The sequence below is a fragment of the Rattus rattus genome, chromosome 5 (genome assembly GCF_011064425.1).
Source record: "Rattus rattus isolate New Zealand chromosome 5, Rrattus_CSIRO_v1, whole genome shotgun sequence".
Lineage (NCBI taxonomy): Eukaryota > Metazoa > Chordata > Mammalia > Rodentia > Muridae > Rattus > Rattus rattus.
Genome location: NC_046158.1, coordinates 110,437,650 through 110,456,677, shown reverse-complemented (window position 1 = coordinate 110,456,677; position 19,028 = coordinate 110,437,650). Strand labels below are relative to the sequence as shown.

Sequence of the window (19,028 nt, the reverse complement as noted above, 5' to 3'; positions counted from 1 at the left end):
TAAGGTGCAAGAGAAATCACTTAGAGAATGCAGAGAAATGACCTCTTTACTTCATGGTCTTGGTCCAAACTGTGAACTAGTAATACAGAATTTGTAAAAGAAAAAAAGCACTTGTTATGCAGCAATTAGATTTTCTCCAGTGGCAGACTCAGAGGAATATAGTATTTTATATAGTTTCAGTTTTTCAAACCATGTAAGTAACTTATGTATAAAAATATATTTACATACATATACATATTCATATGCTGGTCATGTGTTCCTCAATCCCCAGCATTTGAGAAGCCAAGATGAGTTCAAGTTCAAATCAGCCTGGGTTACATACTAAGAACTATCTTAAAAACACAAACCGGGTTGGGGATTTAGCTCAGTGGTAGAGCGCTTTAAAGCCCTGGGTTCGGTCCCCAGCTCGAAAAAAAAAAAAAAAAAAAAAAAAAAACTACAAACCAGCCATGCAGGCAAGATGACTTAGCAGGTAAAAGGACTTGCCAGCAAGCACGGCAGCCTGAGTTTGATTCCTGGAATTGCCATTGAAGAGGAGAGAAGTGACAGCACAGTAGTCCTATAACATCCACACACAACTATAACCGCATGTGTGCACACTCCATAAGCCACCATGTGGGAGGTACATCTCTGTGGGCCTTGGTGTGGAAGACAGAGGTCAACTTCAGGTGTGAACCCACACAAAATAAATTTAAAAGAGAATAGTTTTAGCATCCAGGGAAATACCTCAGTGAGTAAAGTACTTGCCCTACGAGGGAGGACCTCAGGGCAACGCCCTAGACCCAGTCCCTCCTTAAAAAGGCATAGGATGGCGGACTGGAGACAGGACTGTGTACCACAGGCTTGCTTGGTACTAGGAAGGTCAGCCAAGGGCATGAAATCCCCTGGAGCAAAAGTGTGGATGGTTGTGAGCCACTAGGAGAGCCTTGACTCAAAAGCATGTCTGTCCTTGTATGGACAAGGGGTCCAAGCCAGCTCTCCAGCCCCCACCTTTACATTCTTAAGATCTGGCAGGCACGGTGTTGACCAAATGATCAGACTGCAAAAGCAGTACTGGGGCACTCTGCTGTCATATGGCTCTCTGCTGTGAGTTAATGAGGACAACACCACCTGGTACTGATTCCCGTCACCACGCAGAACAGGCTTGGTGCTTCCTGTCCACAATCTCAGCACTGAAAACAGAGAGGAAGGAGGATCACATCATCCTCAGCTACTTAGTGAGTTCAAGACCAGCCTGGGCTACAAGGAGACCTTGTATCCAAAAAAAAAAAAAAAAAAGGAAAGGGCCTGAAACTTTACATTTACTACTGCTGATTATAGAACTAAATTCCTCAGGCGTAATAGTATATTGTGGTCCTGTAAGAGAAAGTATCCTTTTTATTTTGGTTTTTGGTTTCATTTTGTTTTGTTTGTTGTGAGACAGGATCTCTGTGTAGCCTAGCTGGTCTGAAACTCACTGTGGAACCAAGCTGTCCTCAAACTCTCAGAGATCTGCCTGCCTCTGCCTATGAACAACTAGTCTTAGAGAATGCATTTTGAAGTATTTAGAAGTGAACTGTTATGCATACAACTAATTTTCATGTGTCAGGGAAAAAGCATGCATGTGCAGGGAGGAAGCAGGTTAACACTGACAGTCCTGATTACCTGTGTCTTCTCTGTTTTTAAAGGAATGAAGACATTGAGCTGATTCTCTCAGAAAATAGTTTTTCCAGTCCCCAGATGCTACGTTCTCGATACTTACAGTTCCCCGGCTGGCAAGTATCTTTACTAAATTGTAGTTTTAAAAAGGAATGTGAGTCAAATGGCTTATTTATCTACAGCAGAAACAGCAAAATGAGAATAGCAGATGTGCTTCGTTCACAAGGGCCACACGTGTGTTACCTGGGAACCTCCCACCATGCACCAGTAGCCCTCCCTGTCAGGGGCCAGTGCCCCACATCTGAGCTCTCTGGACGTTGCCATGCAGGAGGTCATCCTGCAGGCTCTAAGTACAGTAAGTAGTTCATTGTGGCATCGTACTAAGACTTGAACTCCCAGAGTAGAAAAGCACTCTGTCCAGTGTCAGTCCTCTTGCCTTCTCATGTAGAGGTAGGCATCTGCTGCTGAGGTCTGTGGACTGTTCTCTGCAGCTGCCTCACAGCCCACAACCTCTCCAGGGAATGCGGAATGAGCCAGTTAAAGTCCACCATAGCCTTGCTCACACTGTCACCTGAGCTATCTATCCCCAGGCACGCACTGCTCTGAGACCGCTCTAGACTAGCCCCACAGCTGCTGATGCATTGTAAAACTCAAACAAAATGTAGAGTTCCTCATGGCCGCCTATGGCTGTAGCCACAGCCCAGAGCATTCGTTCCCACCGTGGCAGGAAACTGCTGTGCAGCTGCTTCACAGCTTTGCCTGTCTTCACTTCTTTATTCTCATATCAGCACAATAAATAACAAATGCCATTATTGTTCACATTTTATAGATGAGATAACAGAAGCAGCAAGAAGTCCACTGATGTATGCAAGGAACAGCTAGTAACTTAGAGCTGGATTCCAACCAGGTTGTCTGAGTGCAGAGCAGCCTTACCATGCCCCAGGCTAGTCTGGAACCCATTACCTTTCCTGTTCTCCTGCTTTATCAAGTGCTGGGATTGCAGGCTTGGTCCACTATGCCAGGCTCTGTGTGTGTGTGTGTGTGTGTGTGTGTGTGTGTGTGTGTGTGTGTGTGTGTGTGTGTGTGTTTGATTGAGACAGGATCTCACTATGTACCCTAGCTGGCCTTGAACTCATGGTGATCTTCTTGTTTCAGCTTCCTAAGTGCCAGAATTAAGGCCTGAGCCACCATATCTACCTCTAAACCTCTCTTCCCTCCTTCCTTCCCTCTCTCCTCCCTCCCTTCCTCCCCGCCCCCTTTCTGTGTGTTGAACAAACTTAAGTCTGTGTGTATGCAAGTGCACTTGTCTGTGGCTGAGTACGTAGAGACCAGTAGCCAACGTCAGGTGTCTTCCTCACTCTGTATTTTGAGACAGTGTCTCTATAAACTTGGAGCTTACTGTTTTGGCTACACTGGCTGGCCAGCAAACCCTTAGAACACCACCCCCACACACATCTCATCCTCAGCACTGAGGTTACAAGCACAAATCAAGACCTGTGGTTTACGTGCGTGCCGGTGATTTAATGTGGGTTCCAATACTGGTATGGCATGATATATAGTGAGCATCTCTCCCACTCCACAGCCTGGTTTACTGAGCCCCGACTGCATTTGTCCCTATATACAATGGATACTAACTTTTTATAGGTTTAGAAGAAAGATTTAGTAGAAGACATTGTTAAAACTTGACCAGAATTAATCTCTCATATTTTTTCTAGTTATCGTTGCTGTCCTTACTTTCCCCAGGCACTTTATCCAGACACAACCCCTCTACCACTGAGTATTTATATGAATTTAAAAACTGATTGCACTATGCTGTAAAACAAAACAAAATGGTTTTTTAAGCTGGGCATTGGTGGCCTGTGCCTTTAATCCCAGGCTGGTCTACAGTGCAAGTTCCAGGACAGCCAAGGCTACACAGAGAAACCCTGTCATAGGGGAAAAAAAGGTTTTTAAAAAAACTTAGTTTAATGTCTAGCCTTGATTCAGAGACTGAGACAGTAGAATCACTATGAATTCTAAGCCAGAAAGACCCTATCTCAAAATAAAAATAACCTCAGGTTGATATCTAAAAATCAGAAGTTTCCAAACATATTCTTAGAAGAAGCCTCTGATTGGAGTCATCACATTTCCTTAATCGTGGTGTATCCTTGTGCATAAACAAGATGATTCCGTCTTATCTAAGAAGAAGCAAGCAGGAGGCCGGAGGGTGCAGCTCAGTTGTAGAGTGTGTCCTAGCTGGTTGGAGCTGTGTTCTCTCCCCAGCACCAAACAACCCAGGTGTGTGGTGTGTGCCTGCAGTCTGTGAAGGGGACAAAGCCTCAAGGTCCCCCTCAGCTACACAGCAGGCTTAAGGCCAGCCTACACTGTATAAAATCTTGTTTCAAAAAGAAAATTAAAGTCATAAATTAAAAAAAGAAAGAAAGCTGGGTGTGGTGGGCACACCTTTAATGCAGCACTTGAGAGGCAGAGGTAGGTGGCCCTGTGAGTTCAAGGCCAGAAGTTTCAGTCCTTGCTTATATAGCAAGTGAGGTCAACCTGAGGTAGGTAAGACTCTAGTTCTGGGGGGGTTGGGGATTTAGCTCAGTGGTAGAGCGCTTGCCTAGGAAGCGCAAGGCCCTGGGTTCAGTCCCCAGCTCCGGGGGGTAAGACTCTAGTTCTGGGTCTGATAAGTAGTGTGACTGCTGCGCTGAAAACCAAGGGAACGTAGCGGTGGCATCCAGTCTCCCAGTTCCTTCTAAAACATTCTGTTTTAAGCTGTCCACTGTGAGATGGGCATGTTGGGGTATTAAAAGTAATCCTAGTTTTTTTGGAAGTTGAAGCAGGTGAATCTCCAGTCTTAACCAGGGCAGGGCAGGGTGGGGTGACTCCTGCTATGTTAGGAAGGACTCCTAGTATCAGCAGACTTTAGGAAAGTGCTGCTAATCCAGAGAACTTAGTTCTTGGGGACATCAGGCTCCAGGGGCTGATATGCTTTCCAATCTCACAGTAAAACTCAGACTTACACTTTAGAAAGCATTTCAGCCGGGCGATGGCACGGGCCTTTGGGCACAGCACTTCAGAGGGAGGGACAAGCAGATCTCTGTGTGTTCAAGGCCAGCCTGGTCTACAGAGAGAGTTCCAGAATAGCCAAAGCTACACAAAGAAACCATGTGCCAAGAGAACAAGACAAGCAAACAAACAAGTGTCCCAACAGTTCAGTAGGACTGGGAAGTAGCTTAGTTGATGGGGCACCAGGGCAGTAGCACACATATACACTTCTACTCTCAGCACATCAGGACGACATGGAGAAAACCTATCATGAAAAAAAAAAAAACAAAACCAAAACAAGAAGCAGATCCCCCAGTTTCATCCCTAGCACCATATAAACTAGGTGTGCTGCCCATGGTGTCAGGCCCTGCATGTAGGAGTTGACTCCTGTGTGAGGCTAACCTGAAATAGGGAAGACTCCAGTTCATATAGGGAGGGGAGGGGGAAGGTAAAGGGGGAGGGGGAGGGAGAAGTATATTGTAAGCAAAATAGTGTATTAGTGAGAGAGGATCAGCTCTTACAGAACAGGTGACCCATTGTTCATCCAAAGGTAGCATTTAGAACACTAAAACCCTGCCATTGATGAGATGGGAACAAGAGGGACTACAACTTATTGTGTATATACAGGAGTCTAAAAAGGAATTAAAAATAAATTAAAAAAATACTTGTCCTTACGTATTTAAAAATATTTTCAGGTATGAAGGTAAATTTGATGCTGGATCCGTCTTTCCACTAATGGTTCAGATCTGTGTGTGGTTCGACCGTCCCCTGGAGAAAACCCGCTTTGTGGCCAAGTGTAAAGGTGAGCTGTAACATGTTTCCCCCATGATGGAAGAGTCGTCCCTTCCCTATGGCCTCCCTTCAGTCAGTGTCCTTGGTGTTTCCCCAAGAGCAGGTTGGGGGTGTGATGAGCTCGGAGTCTGTTTGCAGTCTGTACGGCCACACTTGGATCACTCTGTGGGAGTAGTGGCAGAGGCCCTGGGTGGGAGGGGTGGAGATAGCAGCTCTGACCTTTCCAGCTCTGTTGGCCTAAGCTTGACCTCTGCTTCCAGGTAGTTGACACCCTTGTCCTTTTCCTCCACTAGCAATTCAGTCTTCCCTCAAGCCAAGTCCCTTCTCTGGAAACATCTACCACATCCTTGGCAAAGTGAAGTTTTCAGGTAAATGAGGTGAATCCTGGTAGCGTGGACACTCAGAGCTCATGGCGTGAGCTCATGGCGTCTTTTGGTCTTGTGGCATTGCTCTTCTCCAAGGACCTCCTCCTCCCGCTCACATTCCAAAGAACTGCCCCCCGCCCTTGAGCCCCCATGGCCTCCTCCTAGCCCTCCTTCGAGCCCTGAGGAGAGGCAGCCATTTCCCTGAGAGTCACTGTCAATGTAGATGCTGTAGGATGGTCTAGCTTGCCTCACTAGCTTTTTCTTCCTCCTATGTTCCTCCGCCCAGTTAACAGTGTGTGTCTGATCACCCACATCAACCAGGCCATGAACTTCTACCCCATCCTGTCCATCCTGTCAGCTCTTAGGAATCTGTCAGCACTGTTCTGGTATAGCATCCTTTCGGTATTTGGTCTCAGGGACAAATGTGTTCTCTGTGCAGATTCTGAAAAGACTATGGAGGTCTGCCACAACACTTTAACCAACTCCCTGACCATTGTGCCAGTTTTGGAGGGACCCACACCACCCCCCAACTCAAGAAGCACTCCTCAAGACAATGGGCAGCCAGAATGCTACCTCGTGTTCATCGGCTGCTCCCTGAAGGAGGACAGCCTCAAAGACTGGCTTCGACAGTCAGCTAAGCAGGTGACTAGTCAAATCTAAGATATGACCAGAACACCCTGGGGAACCCAACACCCTTCCCTCCGACACCCCAGTTTATACCTCAAGACTCAGCCAGCACTCTAGGGACATTTTGGGATTAGGAAAAAGCTTTTGGGGGCAAATTGCAGGCAGACATTATAAAACTGTATTGGGGGGGGTGTTGTTTTTCTGGACAAGGTCTCTCTGTCTTGGCTCTCCTGGAACTCACTCTGTAGACCAGGCTGGCCTCAAACTCAGAGATCCACACCTGCCTTTGCCTCCCTAATACTAGGTTCAAAGGCTTGTACCACTACATCCAGCTTGGTTTTTGTTGTTGTTTGTTTGTTTGTTTTGTTTCAAAGACAGAGTTTTTCTGTGCAGTCCTCGCTGTCCTGGAACTTGCTCTGTAGACCAAGCTGGTCTCAAACTCAGGGATATTCCTGCCTCTAGAGTGCTGAGATTAAAATTTATAGTGTAGTTTTTATTATTTTGTTTTATGTGTAAGGGTGCTTTGCCTGCATTTATGTCGGTACCACATGCATGCCTGGGACCTGTGGAGGCCAGAAGAGGTCAGAACTCCTGGAACTGGAGATAACATGATTTTTGCACTGGAAATCAGATCCAGGTCCTCTGGAAGAGAAGCCAGTATTTTTACCTGATGAGCCATCTCTCCAGCCCTAATACTGTATATATTTTATACCCGGATTCTCTAGAAGCTGTAGGTGCTAAGCCTCCTAGCACAGAGAATGTTGGTGGTTTGGCTCATCCTGGAACACCAGGGGTAGGGTTGCTGGATCTTTTGAATATTGGTGATAATCTTGTAGGAGCTGTGGGCTGCCTCCTGTGGATAAGCTCTGCTGCCTTTGTGTCTGGTGAAGGAGGTGTTTTGGGGAGGTTGGGTGTCTCAGCGGCAGTGGTTAGGCTGACTCAAATGATGTAGACTAGACTGCCTTCAAGTCTTTAGTCCTCCTGTTTGAACCTCCCCAGTGCAGGGATTGCAGGTATGCACCACCACTGCCTGTTTTGGAGGTGGTCTTAAGTGTTACAGACTGTGGGACCCCGGCTGCTTTTGCACATTGTCTGCCACTGCTGTGGGTTGTGCATGAGAATCCACCAAGAGGCAGGATTGTGCCCCTTTGCAAAGCACTGGGTCCTGGCTATCTCACAGGGCTCTGGTAGGAAAGTAGTTTCCTCAGGAGTGGAAAAGTAAAGCAGCATGTCCACAAGCCAGTCCGTATGCTCTTCCCTCTCCGGGTTTCCTAATATGTAACTGGCCCCAAACTCTTTGGAGCCATCAGCTGCCCTTGTGCTCCATCAGCTCTGGTGAAATGTCTGTTCTCTCTACGTCTGCATAGAAGCCTCAGAGGAAAGCTCTGAAAACCAGGGGCATGCTGACCCAGCAAGAGATCAGGAACATCCACGTGAGTGCCCTGCCCCAGCTTCCGCTCCACAGCTTATGCTAGACTTGTTCTGCTGTCTTGGGTTCCCAGAGGAAGGGTCTATTTGTAGGATGTCCTTGCTTCTCTCAGGAGACAAGGGGAAGCTGGTCAAGAAGCCAAACCTTGTAGCTTCAGTAAGTGAAGTGGCCACTGCTGCCAAGACCTGTGGATGGAGTGAGAAAGATCTGGTACCTGTCAGAGGACCGAATAATGAGAGGCCTGGCCTGCCCAAGTAGTGTTACCAGATCTCTGCTTCTGATGAACCACACAGAAGTCTGCTGAAGCCCAGAAGGAAGCTATACAGATACAGCTGTCCTTGGGAAGGCTATGGGATCCTAAAGCCAAAATGAGGTTTTCTGAGTGAGCCTTCCTAGTGGCAGACTGACTCCTAAGCCCCTTTCCCAAGCCCATGCCCTTAGAGGACAAAAGACCAAAAGCCACAGCCCAAGCCACTAGTCCCAGTGCCTGTGCAGCATGCTTAGGGCCTGCAGAAGCCAGAAAAAGTTCAGATCCCTGAAACTGGAGTTACAGGTCATGTATGTGCTTGGAACTAAATCTGGATCCTCTGAAAGAGTAGATGGTACTCTTAACTACTGAGCCACCTATGCAGTTAACTGGCCTGGAACTCACTATGTAGACCAGGCTAGCCTCAAACTCCTATAGATCCATATACCTCTACCTGCAGGGTTCTGGGATTAAAGGCGTGGGCCATCATGAACAGATCTATTTGTTTTGAACGAACCGAACGAACGAACGAATGAATGAATGAATGAATGAAATGATAAAAAGTTGTCAGATAATGCAACAGCATTCTTTTCCAACAGGTGAAACGCCACTTGGACCCCCTACCTGCAGGCTACTTTTACAATGGCACCCAGTTTGTTAACTTCTTTGGGGACAAGACCGATTTTCACCCACGTATCCTTGGAAACAGTTTTGTAGTAGTGTGAAGATCTGGGAAATCTTCTGCAGAAGATACTTCTGAGTATCTCCTGCAAACTGGGTGTCTGTTAGGGCCAGCATAGCTGCTCCCTAGCAGGCAGAGTCTGCAGTTCTGGGGGACTCACAGGGACAAAAGCCAGAGACACACAGTTGGTGTTAAATCTGCCCTTTATTGAGCAGTTGTATGGTTTCCTTTGTGAAGTGTGGTTTGACGGCAGCATTGGTAACAAACAGCAGGGTCATGATGAACAGGTTGAAGATGGCCTGTTGCAGCCATCCATGTATGAAGAGGTGGGCAGGGTGAAATGCAGGCCTACAAGCTTTAGTGTGCTAGTAAAACCCAAGGGCTTGGTTGTAAGACTTCATGATACCTGCTACCCTCATTGTAGCTATGATGCTGTGTGGCAGATACTTGGTTTCCTACACCTCACTGCCCACAAGATCCCTTGGAATAAGCTGCCCTTCTTGTCCTCCAGGTTTATACCTCACCTCCTTAACCAGTTGCCAGTCATGGACCAGTTCATGAATGATTATGTGGAAGAGGCCAATCGGGAGATCGAGAGGTACAACAGAGAGCTGGAGCAGCAGGAGTACCGTGATCTCTTTGAACAGAAGCCCTAAAGAAAGCTGGGCCTGTGCCCACCAGAGATGAATGAATGAATGAGTGTCCAGCTTTCCTGGAGGCCCCTCCTGAAGGGGCTCTCTGTCCTCCCTGGCCTGTGCCTGCCAGTGTAATACATGTTGTCTTTGTTTTCTCTGCTCTCTGCACCCTGAAAGGCATTGTGTGGACCACTGAGTGAGGGCAGGGCATAGGATGAGCAGCTAGCACTGCCCGTGTACCAGCAGCTCTGGGTGTGGCAAAGGCTCCTTTGCCACATGTAAGGCTGAGGAGAAGCCTTTGGCTTGCACATTATAGCTGCTGGATTTAGAAGGCCCCTGGTTGCCTAAGCAGTGGCCCACAATGCCTTCCAGATGAGAGCACTTCTGTGGGATGAATGGAAGTCAGATAGGATGCTTTCTAGAAATGCAAGGCTCCTTCACCAATAGCAGCACCTCGTGGGCTTGGTCCTTGAGTTCCTCTGTGGCATCACTTGGTTCTCTAATTCAGGAAGTAGAGCAGGCCTGCAGCCCGAGCCTGGCCTGCCTCACCTCCCAGTTAAGGTGTATAGCCTGTAACTTGTCTTGGGCCCAAGGCCTAACTATTTGGGGGCTGTTGGTCTCTAGCACCCAGCCTCCCAAACCACTACCATGGAACCAATACATTCAGAAAACCTCCCAAAACTGCCCCTGGCCCTGGATTTGTTTACTTGGTTTCCAAAGCCCAGGAATTTGAAAAATTCTGATATGGAAATTAGAATTCCCTCCAGTGGTTTTGATTTAGGTTGGACCTTACAGCAAAGGTAAACTTGCATTCGCAAGACTGACCTTCCTAATCAGTGTGAGGACTAAGGTCACCAAGGGTGATCTCTGCTAGGACTTGAGTGCCTCTGCTGCTGGACTATAAACATGTTCTGAGTCCCCTGTACTGTTTGCATGCCTTAGGAAGAAGCACATAGTAAAACCAGCATCGTGTTCTATATGTAATGTAGAGAGGTTTGAGGAAGGGCCCTGGCACAGAGGAGAGGTAAGATGGAGCATCTGGGTCCGTGTCTCAGTGACACAGCACTCTGGGCAAATAGCAAAGTAGTAAGCAAGGACTTGTCAATAAGTATACCTGTGTTAGGAGAAAAAACACTGGAAGCTGACCAAACCAAATTACAAGTCCCATTGGGTAAGAAATCTTGCATTAAGAAAAACTTGTGGAACTCAAGCCCATATGCTCCAATCCCCGCTCCAAAACACAGTGGTGACAAGACCCTCCTGTAGAGCTCTAGTCTGGGAGTCCCTGACTTCTGGCTAGGGATCAATAACATAGATCTTAAGTGCAATTGATTAATAAGCAATGAGTTGTTATAGCTCCCTTTATCTTCACCAAGCTCTTTTTAAAAACTAAACGTTGAGCTAGCAGCCTTAGAGAAGGGAAAGGGGACCACAAGTTATCTTACTTCCTTTGGGGGTGGGGGAGAACCACAGGCCAGTTCATTTCCTGCGGGGTTACTGTGAAATTTCAGTGAAAGCTCTAGATTAAGAGCTCTGGCTGCTTTGGCCTGGCAGTCTGGCTGCTGCACAAAAAAAGTTTTTAAAGAGGGGTTGGGGCTGTGCTCCATGGTGAACTTGGTCTCTGACCCTTGTCAATGGACAAGCTTTCACCAACCTGCCCTCACTGCCCCCATTCCTCTCCTTAGAGGGAAACCTGATTACCTCAACTTGAATATGAACTGTGGTTGAAGAAAAGGCAGAACGAATGTTCAGCAGTTTCTAAGCCGAGAGGGCAAGCTAGCCGAAGCCTCCATAGATGCTCCCTAGCCTGCTCAGAAGTCTGGGCGGCAGCAACCACACCCTGAGTTCTGAGGACGAGGAGGGGGATCTGCTTGCTCCTGTGCCGATCCCTACGACCTGCAGGTCCCTTGACTTTGATGTGGAGTTTAACATCCACTCGATTCCTCTGGGTCACAGAGTGTGGTCTGAGGCTATCTCCAGAGGGAAAGCCATGATAGTCTTAGCCTCTAATCTTAGAAGTGGGTATCAGGGACCCAGCAAGGATTTTGGGGATCAGCTCCCAGGACAGGTAGAAGCCCTCAAGAGGCTTCCATGCTTTCTACGAGCTTCCCTGTTAGCAGCTTCGATTTTTAATCACAGAATGAGTGTGATGGTGGTGCAGTCACTGAAGTTATGGGCTGTTTGTTTTCCTGCGGGATTTCCCCTTGTTGACTGGAGGGAGACAAGTTAGCCCAACCAAGGCCTCAGACTCTCTGACCTGAGGTCTAGATACTAGCCCTTCAGGCTGTGATCAATAAAAACGTCCCTCTGAATCCTGTTAGGATCTCGGAGAATTTTTGCACAGTAATAAGCTCTGGCTTCTCAAAAGGGAAAAGTTCAGTTCAAAGACTGTAAACTGTTAAGTATTCCAGCCATGCTGCTGACTAGTTGGATAGCTGTACCTCAAAAAAACAGGTGGGAAGTGGCTTTCTCATTGTCCCACACCGTCAAATACTAATGAAGAGCTCACTTACGTGCCAAAATTCACTTTTATACTAGTTTTTCAATGCTTTAATATTTGTAACTTAAACTCTAAAATTCATATTTACAAACACTACTATAACTTCAGTGAAACTGAATTGTGTGATTGAAGCTTTTTGCTTATAGTATTTATTACACTACTTAATTCAGTAAATATATAAAAGTAGTCTTCAATTTATTTTTATATTATTTTACATGTTTTTATCTGCAGTTGTGTCTGTGAATTTCACTTGGAGATTAAGATGTAATGCTAAGGACCAATAAACTGTCACTCAACAAGCTGCCTCTGTCTCTACCTGTCCCCCAGTGTCCCTAGTGTGGCTTTGGAGGGTGGAACCCTGGGTACTAGTGTGGCTTTGATGTTCCTGGCTAGGACTTCTGAGAGAGGAGCCCTTGAGGCTCATGCTGGAGCCCCCGTACACTGCCAGAGGGTAAAACCACATCACACAGTCACCCACTTTGACTTACACATTTGAGGGGCCTCAGGAGCTAGTGACAAGGCACACAAAACTAACTGTTCAAAAGAAAAGACACACACACACACACACACACACACAGACTCACACACACACACACACACACACACTCCTCTCTTCCAAGGCTCAGGATGGGCTCACACTCCTACTCCCTCCACCTTTTTTTTTCTTTTTGTTTATTGTTATTGTGGGTTTTTCTTTTAAAGAACTATTTATTTATCTTATGTATACTGTACAGTGTTGCTGTCTTCAGACACACCAGAAGAGGGCATCAGATCCCATTACAGATGGTTGTGAGCCACCATGTGGTTGCTGGGAATTGAACTCAGGACCTCTGGAAGAGCAGTCAGTGCTCTTAACCACTGAGCCATCTCTCCAGGCCTATTGTTGGGGTGGTTGGTGGTGTTGGTGGTGGTGGTGGTGGTGGTGGTGGTGGTGGTGGTGGTGGTGGTGGTGGTGGTTTAATAGGATGTCATGTAGTCCAGGCTGGCCTTAAATTTGCTATGTGACAGAGGCTGGCCAAGTGTGGTGGTGGTGGTGGGTGGTGGTGGTGGTGGTGGTGGTGGTGGTGGTGGTGGTGGTGGTGGTGGTGGTGGTGGTTTAATAGGATGTCATGTAGTCCAGGCTGGCCTTAAATTTGCTATGTGACAGAGGCTGGCCAAGAACCCCTGATCTGCTCTCACAAGTAGTAGGTTAGTAGGTGAGGGCCATCATGCTTCCTCCTCCACTCCGGCTGCCTGGCAAGGCTCCCATTGGCACAGTGCCTTCATACGTTGATCAACTCTTCACAGGATCTGTGGGTTTGCCCCCTCAGTCTCGCTTTATAAATGTGGGCAACTAAGTCACCAGCTGGTGGAGTAATTGACACAATGCTAGGGACACTGGCAGGCCTAGTTAAATCTGGAAGAGCCCCTGAGCCGGCGTGAGGCTTGCATCCCATGGCTCCTGTTTACCCCCTCATCCTCAACCCTGAAGCTGAGAACAGGGAAAGAGGCTGATCCTAGATGGTCAGCTCCCCAGGCAGCCTGGTCCACAGAGCCTTCTTCCTGTCATTCCCACAAGGACATGAAGCAAAGGGAGCGCCCTAGGAACAGCTTTAGGAGTCGGCCCAAAGAAGAGGAGCCCAAGGGCAGGCAGGCGTCCTAATGCAGCTTGGAGGGTTCAGGAGTTGAAATGCCACACTACATGGAAAGGTCTGGTGGGTGTGGCAAGGGGTGACAGCAGTAACCCTGTCCTCCAAGCTCTCTTGCTTACATCTTACAGACCAGGAGCCCAAGGTACGCTGCTTGTCTTTCCAGGAAACCCCAGGACCTTCTGGAGACCAGGAAGCTCATGAGGGCTGCGCATGAGTGAAGGGCTTGCTTCCCAGCTTCTTTGCCCATCTCCAGGAAGCCCCGTGAGGGCTCGTCTGTCAGCTAGATACCCAGTTGGGTTCCATAACTCAATCTCCTGAGGCTTCCCTAGTGCATGTTATATGAAGGGTGGGGTTTTTGTTTGTTTGTTTGTTTGTTTTCCATTGCTAATGATTGTAATGATTTTGATGTAGGAAAGAAAAAATTTGCTAAAACATCCTAAAGCCAGGCGTGGTGTCACATACCTATAATCCAGGCCATTTGGGAGGATCAGGAAGTTTAAGGTTAACCTTGGCTGTGTAATTTGAGACCAGTCTGGGCTACAGGAGCTTTTGTCTTTAAAATAGTTAGACGGGGTAGTTGGCCAGCGCAAATCACTGCGCAGTGTGTGTGCGCTGCGTTTTCTTTTTTCAAACAAGAGAGCATAAAGTTGAGTGGGTAGGAGGGTAAGGGGATATCTGGAAAGAGTTGGGGAACAGGAAAGAAAATAATTGTTTGAAATACATTGTTTGAAATTCTCAGAAAATAAAGTCTTTTTTGATTTTTACTTTTTAAAAATATGGAACGCTTCATGAATTTGCGTGTCATCCTTGCACAGGGGCCATGCTAGTATCTGTGTCGTTCCAATTTAGTGTATATGCTGCCAAAGCGAGCACAGAAATTAAAGTCTTAGGGATTTATTTATTTATTCACTCGCTCATTCATTATCTATTGACTGGAGAAATGGCTTAGTCTTAGGACCTCAGTTCAATCCCCAGAACTCAATTTAAAAACAAAAAAACAAACAAAAAAAATCTAGCCAGGCAATGGTAGTGCTTGCCTTTTTCCCAGCACTAAGTAGGCAGAGGCAGGCAGATTTCTGTGAGTTCGAGGCCAGCCTGGTCCACAGAGCTACATCGTTCAGGACAACTAGGACTACACAGAACCCTGTGTTCAAAAACAAAAATATCTGGGGCTGAAGAAATGGCTTTTTTTAAAAGCACTGGCTTTTTTTTTAAAGCACTGGCTCCTCTTCCAGAGAACCTGGGTTTTATTCCCACAACCCACATAATAGTTCACAACCATCTATACCTCCATTTCCAGAAGATCCATCCAACACTTCCTTTTGGCCTCCACACGCACCAGCCACACGAGAGGTGCACAGATAGACACGAAGGCAAACACTCAAACACAGAGCAAATAAAAAATAAATCCTGGTATGGTAGCTCCTGCTTATAACAGCAGCACTTGGAGATGGAACCAGGTAAGTCCTCCAGGGCTCGCTGACCAGCCCGCCCAGCCTACTAGGCAAGTTGCAAGTGATAAAAGACTGGGAGGTGGGGGTGAATGACAGTGAGGAACTTGACCGAGGAAGGTTATCCTCTGGTCTGTACACACACACCCGCACACATGCACATTCACACACCAAAATAATGCTCAGCTGGGATGCACCTTAGTAGGTAGTGTATTAGCCCAGCATGCAAAAGGCCCTGGGTCCCAACCTCAGTGCACAAACTGGGCACAGTGGCCCACACTTGTAATCCCAGCACTGGGGGGAAGGGGGCAGTAGAGGCAGGCCGACCAGGATTTCAAGGTTTTTCTAACAGCGTGGAGTTTTAAACTACTCTGGGTTACATGAGTCCCTGTCTCAAAACATTCATAGTAAAAGCTATAGAGATGGCTCAGTGGTTAAGAGGACTTGTTACTCTTGCAGAGGACCCAGGTTCCATTCCTAGTCCCCATGTGGTGGCTCACAAGCATCCATAACTCCAGTTCCAGGGGACCCAACTCTTTCTCTGATACCAGTCACCAACATGGTGCACAGATAGACATGACAGCAAACACTCCATATGCAGTAAATAGAAAAGTTATTATGTACGTTAAAATTAGCCAGACATGGCGGCACAAGCCTTTAATTCCAGCACTTGGGAGACACAGATAAAAGCTTGAGACTGGGCCGGAGAGATGGCTCAGTGGTTAAGAGCACTGACAGCTCTTCCAGAGGTTCTGAGTTCAAATCCCAGCAACCACATGGTGGTTCATAGCCGTCTGTAATGGGATCTAATACCCCCTTCTGGAGTGTCTGAAGACAGCTATAGTGTACTCATATTAATAAAATAAATAAATCTTTAAAAAAAAGTTCGAGTCCAGTCTTAGGTAGATATCGAATTCCAGCCTGCCAGGGTTACATAGACCCCTTGTCACTCAAAATAAATACACACACACACACACACACACACACACACACACACACACACACACTGACAAAGGCTGTGTAGTTCCTCTGAGCACCAGTGTGCCAGGGAAGTCTATTTGATAATCTTCTTTTTCCCTTTAAAATATACTTTCTTATCTTGGGGAGGGGGGGAGCTGCTGCTCCGGGTTGGTGGTGGTAAAAAGTAGACCAACCAAAGAGCCATCTTGAAGGAACAGTCGGTGACAAGACAAGACAATGACTGGCCAGATGGAACCAAGGGGATGCCTTGGAAGGAAAAGTGGAAAAAGCCAAAATGGAAAAAAACCCAGTGTTCTGAAACAATGCCAAAAATGTCTCATTCTCCAAAACTCTGAAGAAAAATGTGTTTATCAACAAGTTGTTATTCTTTCCCCCTCCAAGGCCTCTGAATTGCTAAATTGATCAGCTTAAAGCAAAAAGTGCATGAGGCTCAAAAATTTTATTTCCTCTTAGTATAAATCTGTAGAGCGGAGAACTTAGCCTCTGGTTTCGAGTGTGTATCTCCTTCACCACACGGTGACAGCTGCGTTTCCTGTATCAGTAAAGAAATTCAAGTTTTTCCTCTCGTCTGTATTCTGAGAAATTACATCTCTGAAATTTCATGCCTGGGTGAATGTTCAAATAATAGAAAATAAGGACAACAGGAAGAAGGGAAGATGGATTGATAAGGAAAACTGTTTCAGTCTGAGAATAAGTCTTCATGGAATTTTCTAGCTAAAAAGACTCATTTCTGAGGGCTGGGGAGACAGACGGGTCAGTTTGTAAGGTGCTTGCTGAGGGCCTGGGTTCTATCTAGAGCACCCACGAAGAAAACAAAGTTAATCCAGTGTTGGTTGACTGGGAAGTGAAGACAGGGAGATCCCGACCAGCCGGCCTAGCTTAGTTGGTGAACCCAGGTACCAATGAGAGACCTTTCTCTAAAGACAAGGGAGACAGCCCCTGAGTTCAGCAGGCAAGGTGGCCTCTGGCCTCTGAGCTTGTCCATACAACTGTACATCTACCCCCTCCCCCACAAACCTCCATTTTAACATCTTTGTTCCTATTTAGTTTTTGTTGAATTGTTGTTTTGGTTTTGGTGTCTTTGTTGTGTCTTCTTTTGGTTTTTGGTCCATTGGTTTTCTGAGACAGAGTCTCTCTACATAGCCCTGGCTGTCCTGGAACTTATTAGTACATCAGGGTGGCCCTGAACCCTCAGAGATTTGCCTGCATCTGCCTCCCTAGTACTGTGATTAAAAGAGGGAGGGAAGCCACCAGAAAGGGAAAGTGGCTTGTGGAGTGATGGAAGCAGTGCTGGTTAGACCGCCATGTAGTAGACACATTGGAGGTGCAAGTGGGCCAATTCCAGCTGTTTTGAAAAAGTAACTCTTGTTCCTGGATTTGATGTGGATGCCTCTGGTGACTTCCTGGCTTGAAGGAGCTGGGTGCCCGTCTCAAGACAACTCTATGGGGTTTATTTTTCCCTTCACCTTTATGTGGGCTCCAGAAATTGACCACAGGTCACCTAAGTTTGCATGGTAAGTGCCTTTACCCACTGAGCCATCTTGAAGACCACCCCCCCCTTTTTAATTAAAGCTCTCTTTGGGGAGGGAGACACATGTCCCATGGGTCATGAAGGTTAAGGGTAGAGGACAGTTTGTGAGAGTAGGCCCCCTCCTTCCACAGTGTGGGTCCCTGGTATTGAACTCGGGTCGTTAGGCTCAACGGCAAGTACCTCTACCTGCTGAGTCATCTTGTCAACCCCTCCCCTTTGAAAAAAACCATTTTAAAAGTTCTTAATGTTTTTAGATCAACTTATTTTTATATTCTGTGTATGAGAGTTTTGTCTACTTATTACATATGTACACCATAGGTGCCTGTTGAGGCCAGAAGTTTAGTTCATGTGGTTCTGAGCCATCACGTGGGTGCTGAGAACCAAACCCAGGTCCTCTTCAAGAGCAGTAAGTGGTCTTGACCACTGAACTCTCCTCTTATGTTTTATTGTGTTTGTTTGTTTGGTTGGTTGGTTGGTTGGTTGGTTGGTTGGTTGGTTGGTTTTGCTTTGCTTCACTTTTGAGAAGAGGTCTAAGTAGCTCTGGCTGGCCTGGAACTTGCTCTGTAGAGCTGGCTGGCCTCAAACTTGGAGATCTGCCTGCCTCTGCCTCCAGCATGCACTGCCACATCCGCCTTGTTTTAGATTTTTAAATGAGATACTAAACGGTTGCTTCTCACCCCAGATTCTAAGAGACATAGCAAGGGGTAGGCAGAACTTAAAGGTACTTGGAAAGTCATTAGACAGTTCCCGGAACAGGAGGGGAGGTGTTCGCATAGGTGGGGTCGCTTGGCCTGCCTGCTCAAGTCATCACTCAGCAAGGCAAAGGCAGGAGGAGGACTTCACTGTCTGTTTGCCCCTTCAGCCTCTGGTCTGCACAGCACGGGGCAGGTGGGAAAATGAAGGAAACTGTTCCTTAAACACTGCCTAAAGGGCTGAAGGGGGAAAGGTCACTCCCTGTGAGACAGACAATGGTGTGGAAGTCCATAGTCACTCTCTGGGGTGGGGTGTGGGTACTCTGGGCTCCTTTCTCCTCAATAAGGCAAGAGTTGGGGAAGTTGTTCCTTGAGTCTCCAGAAATTTTCTGAAATAGGAGGGGTTGGACCAACCAGATATCGGGGTGCTGTTAGGATGCAAAAAACAAAAGGTTCACAGACGACAAAATGTTCACAGACATGAGAGACTGGGGTGAAAGAAGGATCCAGACCCTGAGTCTCACATCCTGCCTGGCTCTTTCTCCACACTGCCACTTCACGAGCCTGTACAGGGATAGGATTCTAGAAGATACTGAGAGGAGTTCCTAAGAGCTAGGTGGAACAACATGGCATGTAGCCTCTCCTCCCAGGGCCTGCTTACCCAACAAAGGCAGCGTGTGGCTATCCCTGAGTAATCAGGGTGTGTGTGTGTGTGTGTGTGTAAACTTCAGGACCCTCCATACCTTCAATCCGAACGCCAACCTGGTTCTTCATACCTATTTATATGACAAATTCCCCAA

General features: G+C 47.0%; 1 protein-coding gene and 1 non-coding gene across 2 annotated transcripts in view; one reads left to right on the top strand and one right to left on the bottom strand.

The window, feature by feature from the left end:
- C5H20orf194 (chromosome 5 C20orf194 homolog) overlaps positions 1–12,241 on the top strand; it is a 132,125-nt gene extending 119,884 nt beyond the window's left edge. The window contains exons 31-37 of the mRNA XM_032904223.1: positions 1,668–1,754; positions 5,361–5,467; positions 5,751–5,825; positions 6,262–6,464; positions 7,817–7,882; positions 8,725–8,818; positions 9,351–12,241. Of these exons, the coding sequence (XP_032760114.1) occupies positions 1,668–1,754; positions 5,361–5,467; positions 5,751–5,825; positions 6,262–6,464; positions 7,817–7,882; positions 8,725–8,818; positions 9,351–9,463 (745 nt within the window). The 3' untranslated portion in view covers positions 9,464–12,241. The remainder of the gene's footprint in view (positions 1–1,667; positions 1,755–5,360; positions 5,468–5,750; positions 5,826–6,261; positions 6,465–7,816; positions 7,883–8,724; positions 8,819–9,350) is intronic.
- A 2,102-nt stretch (positions 12,242–14,343) lies between these two features.
- Positions 14,344–14,446, bottom strand: LOC116902482. The gene has a single exon (XR_004388098.1). It is a non-coding gene; the product is annotated as a U6 spliceosomal RNA (small nuclear RNA).
- Between the last annotated feature and the right edge of the window lie 4,582 nt (positions 14,447–19,028).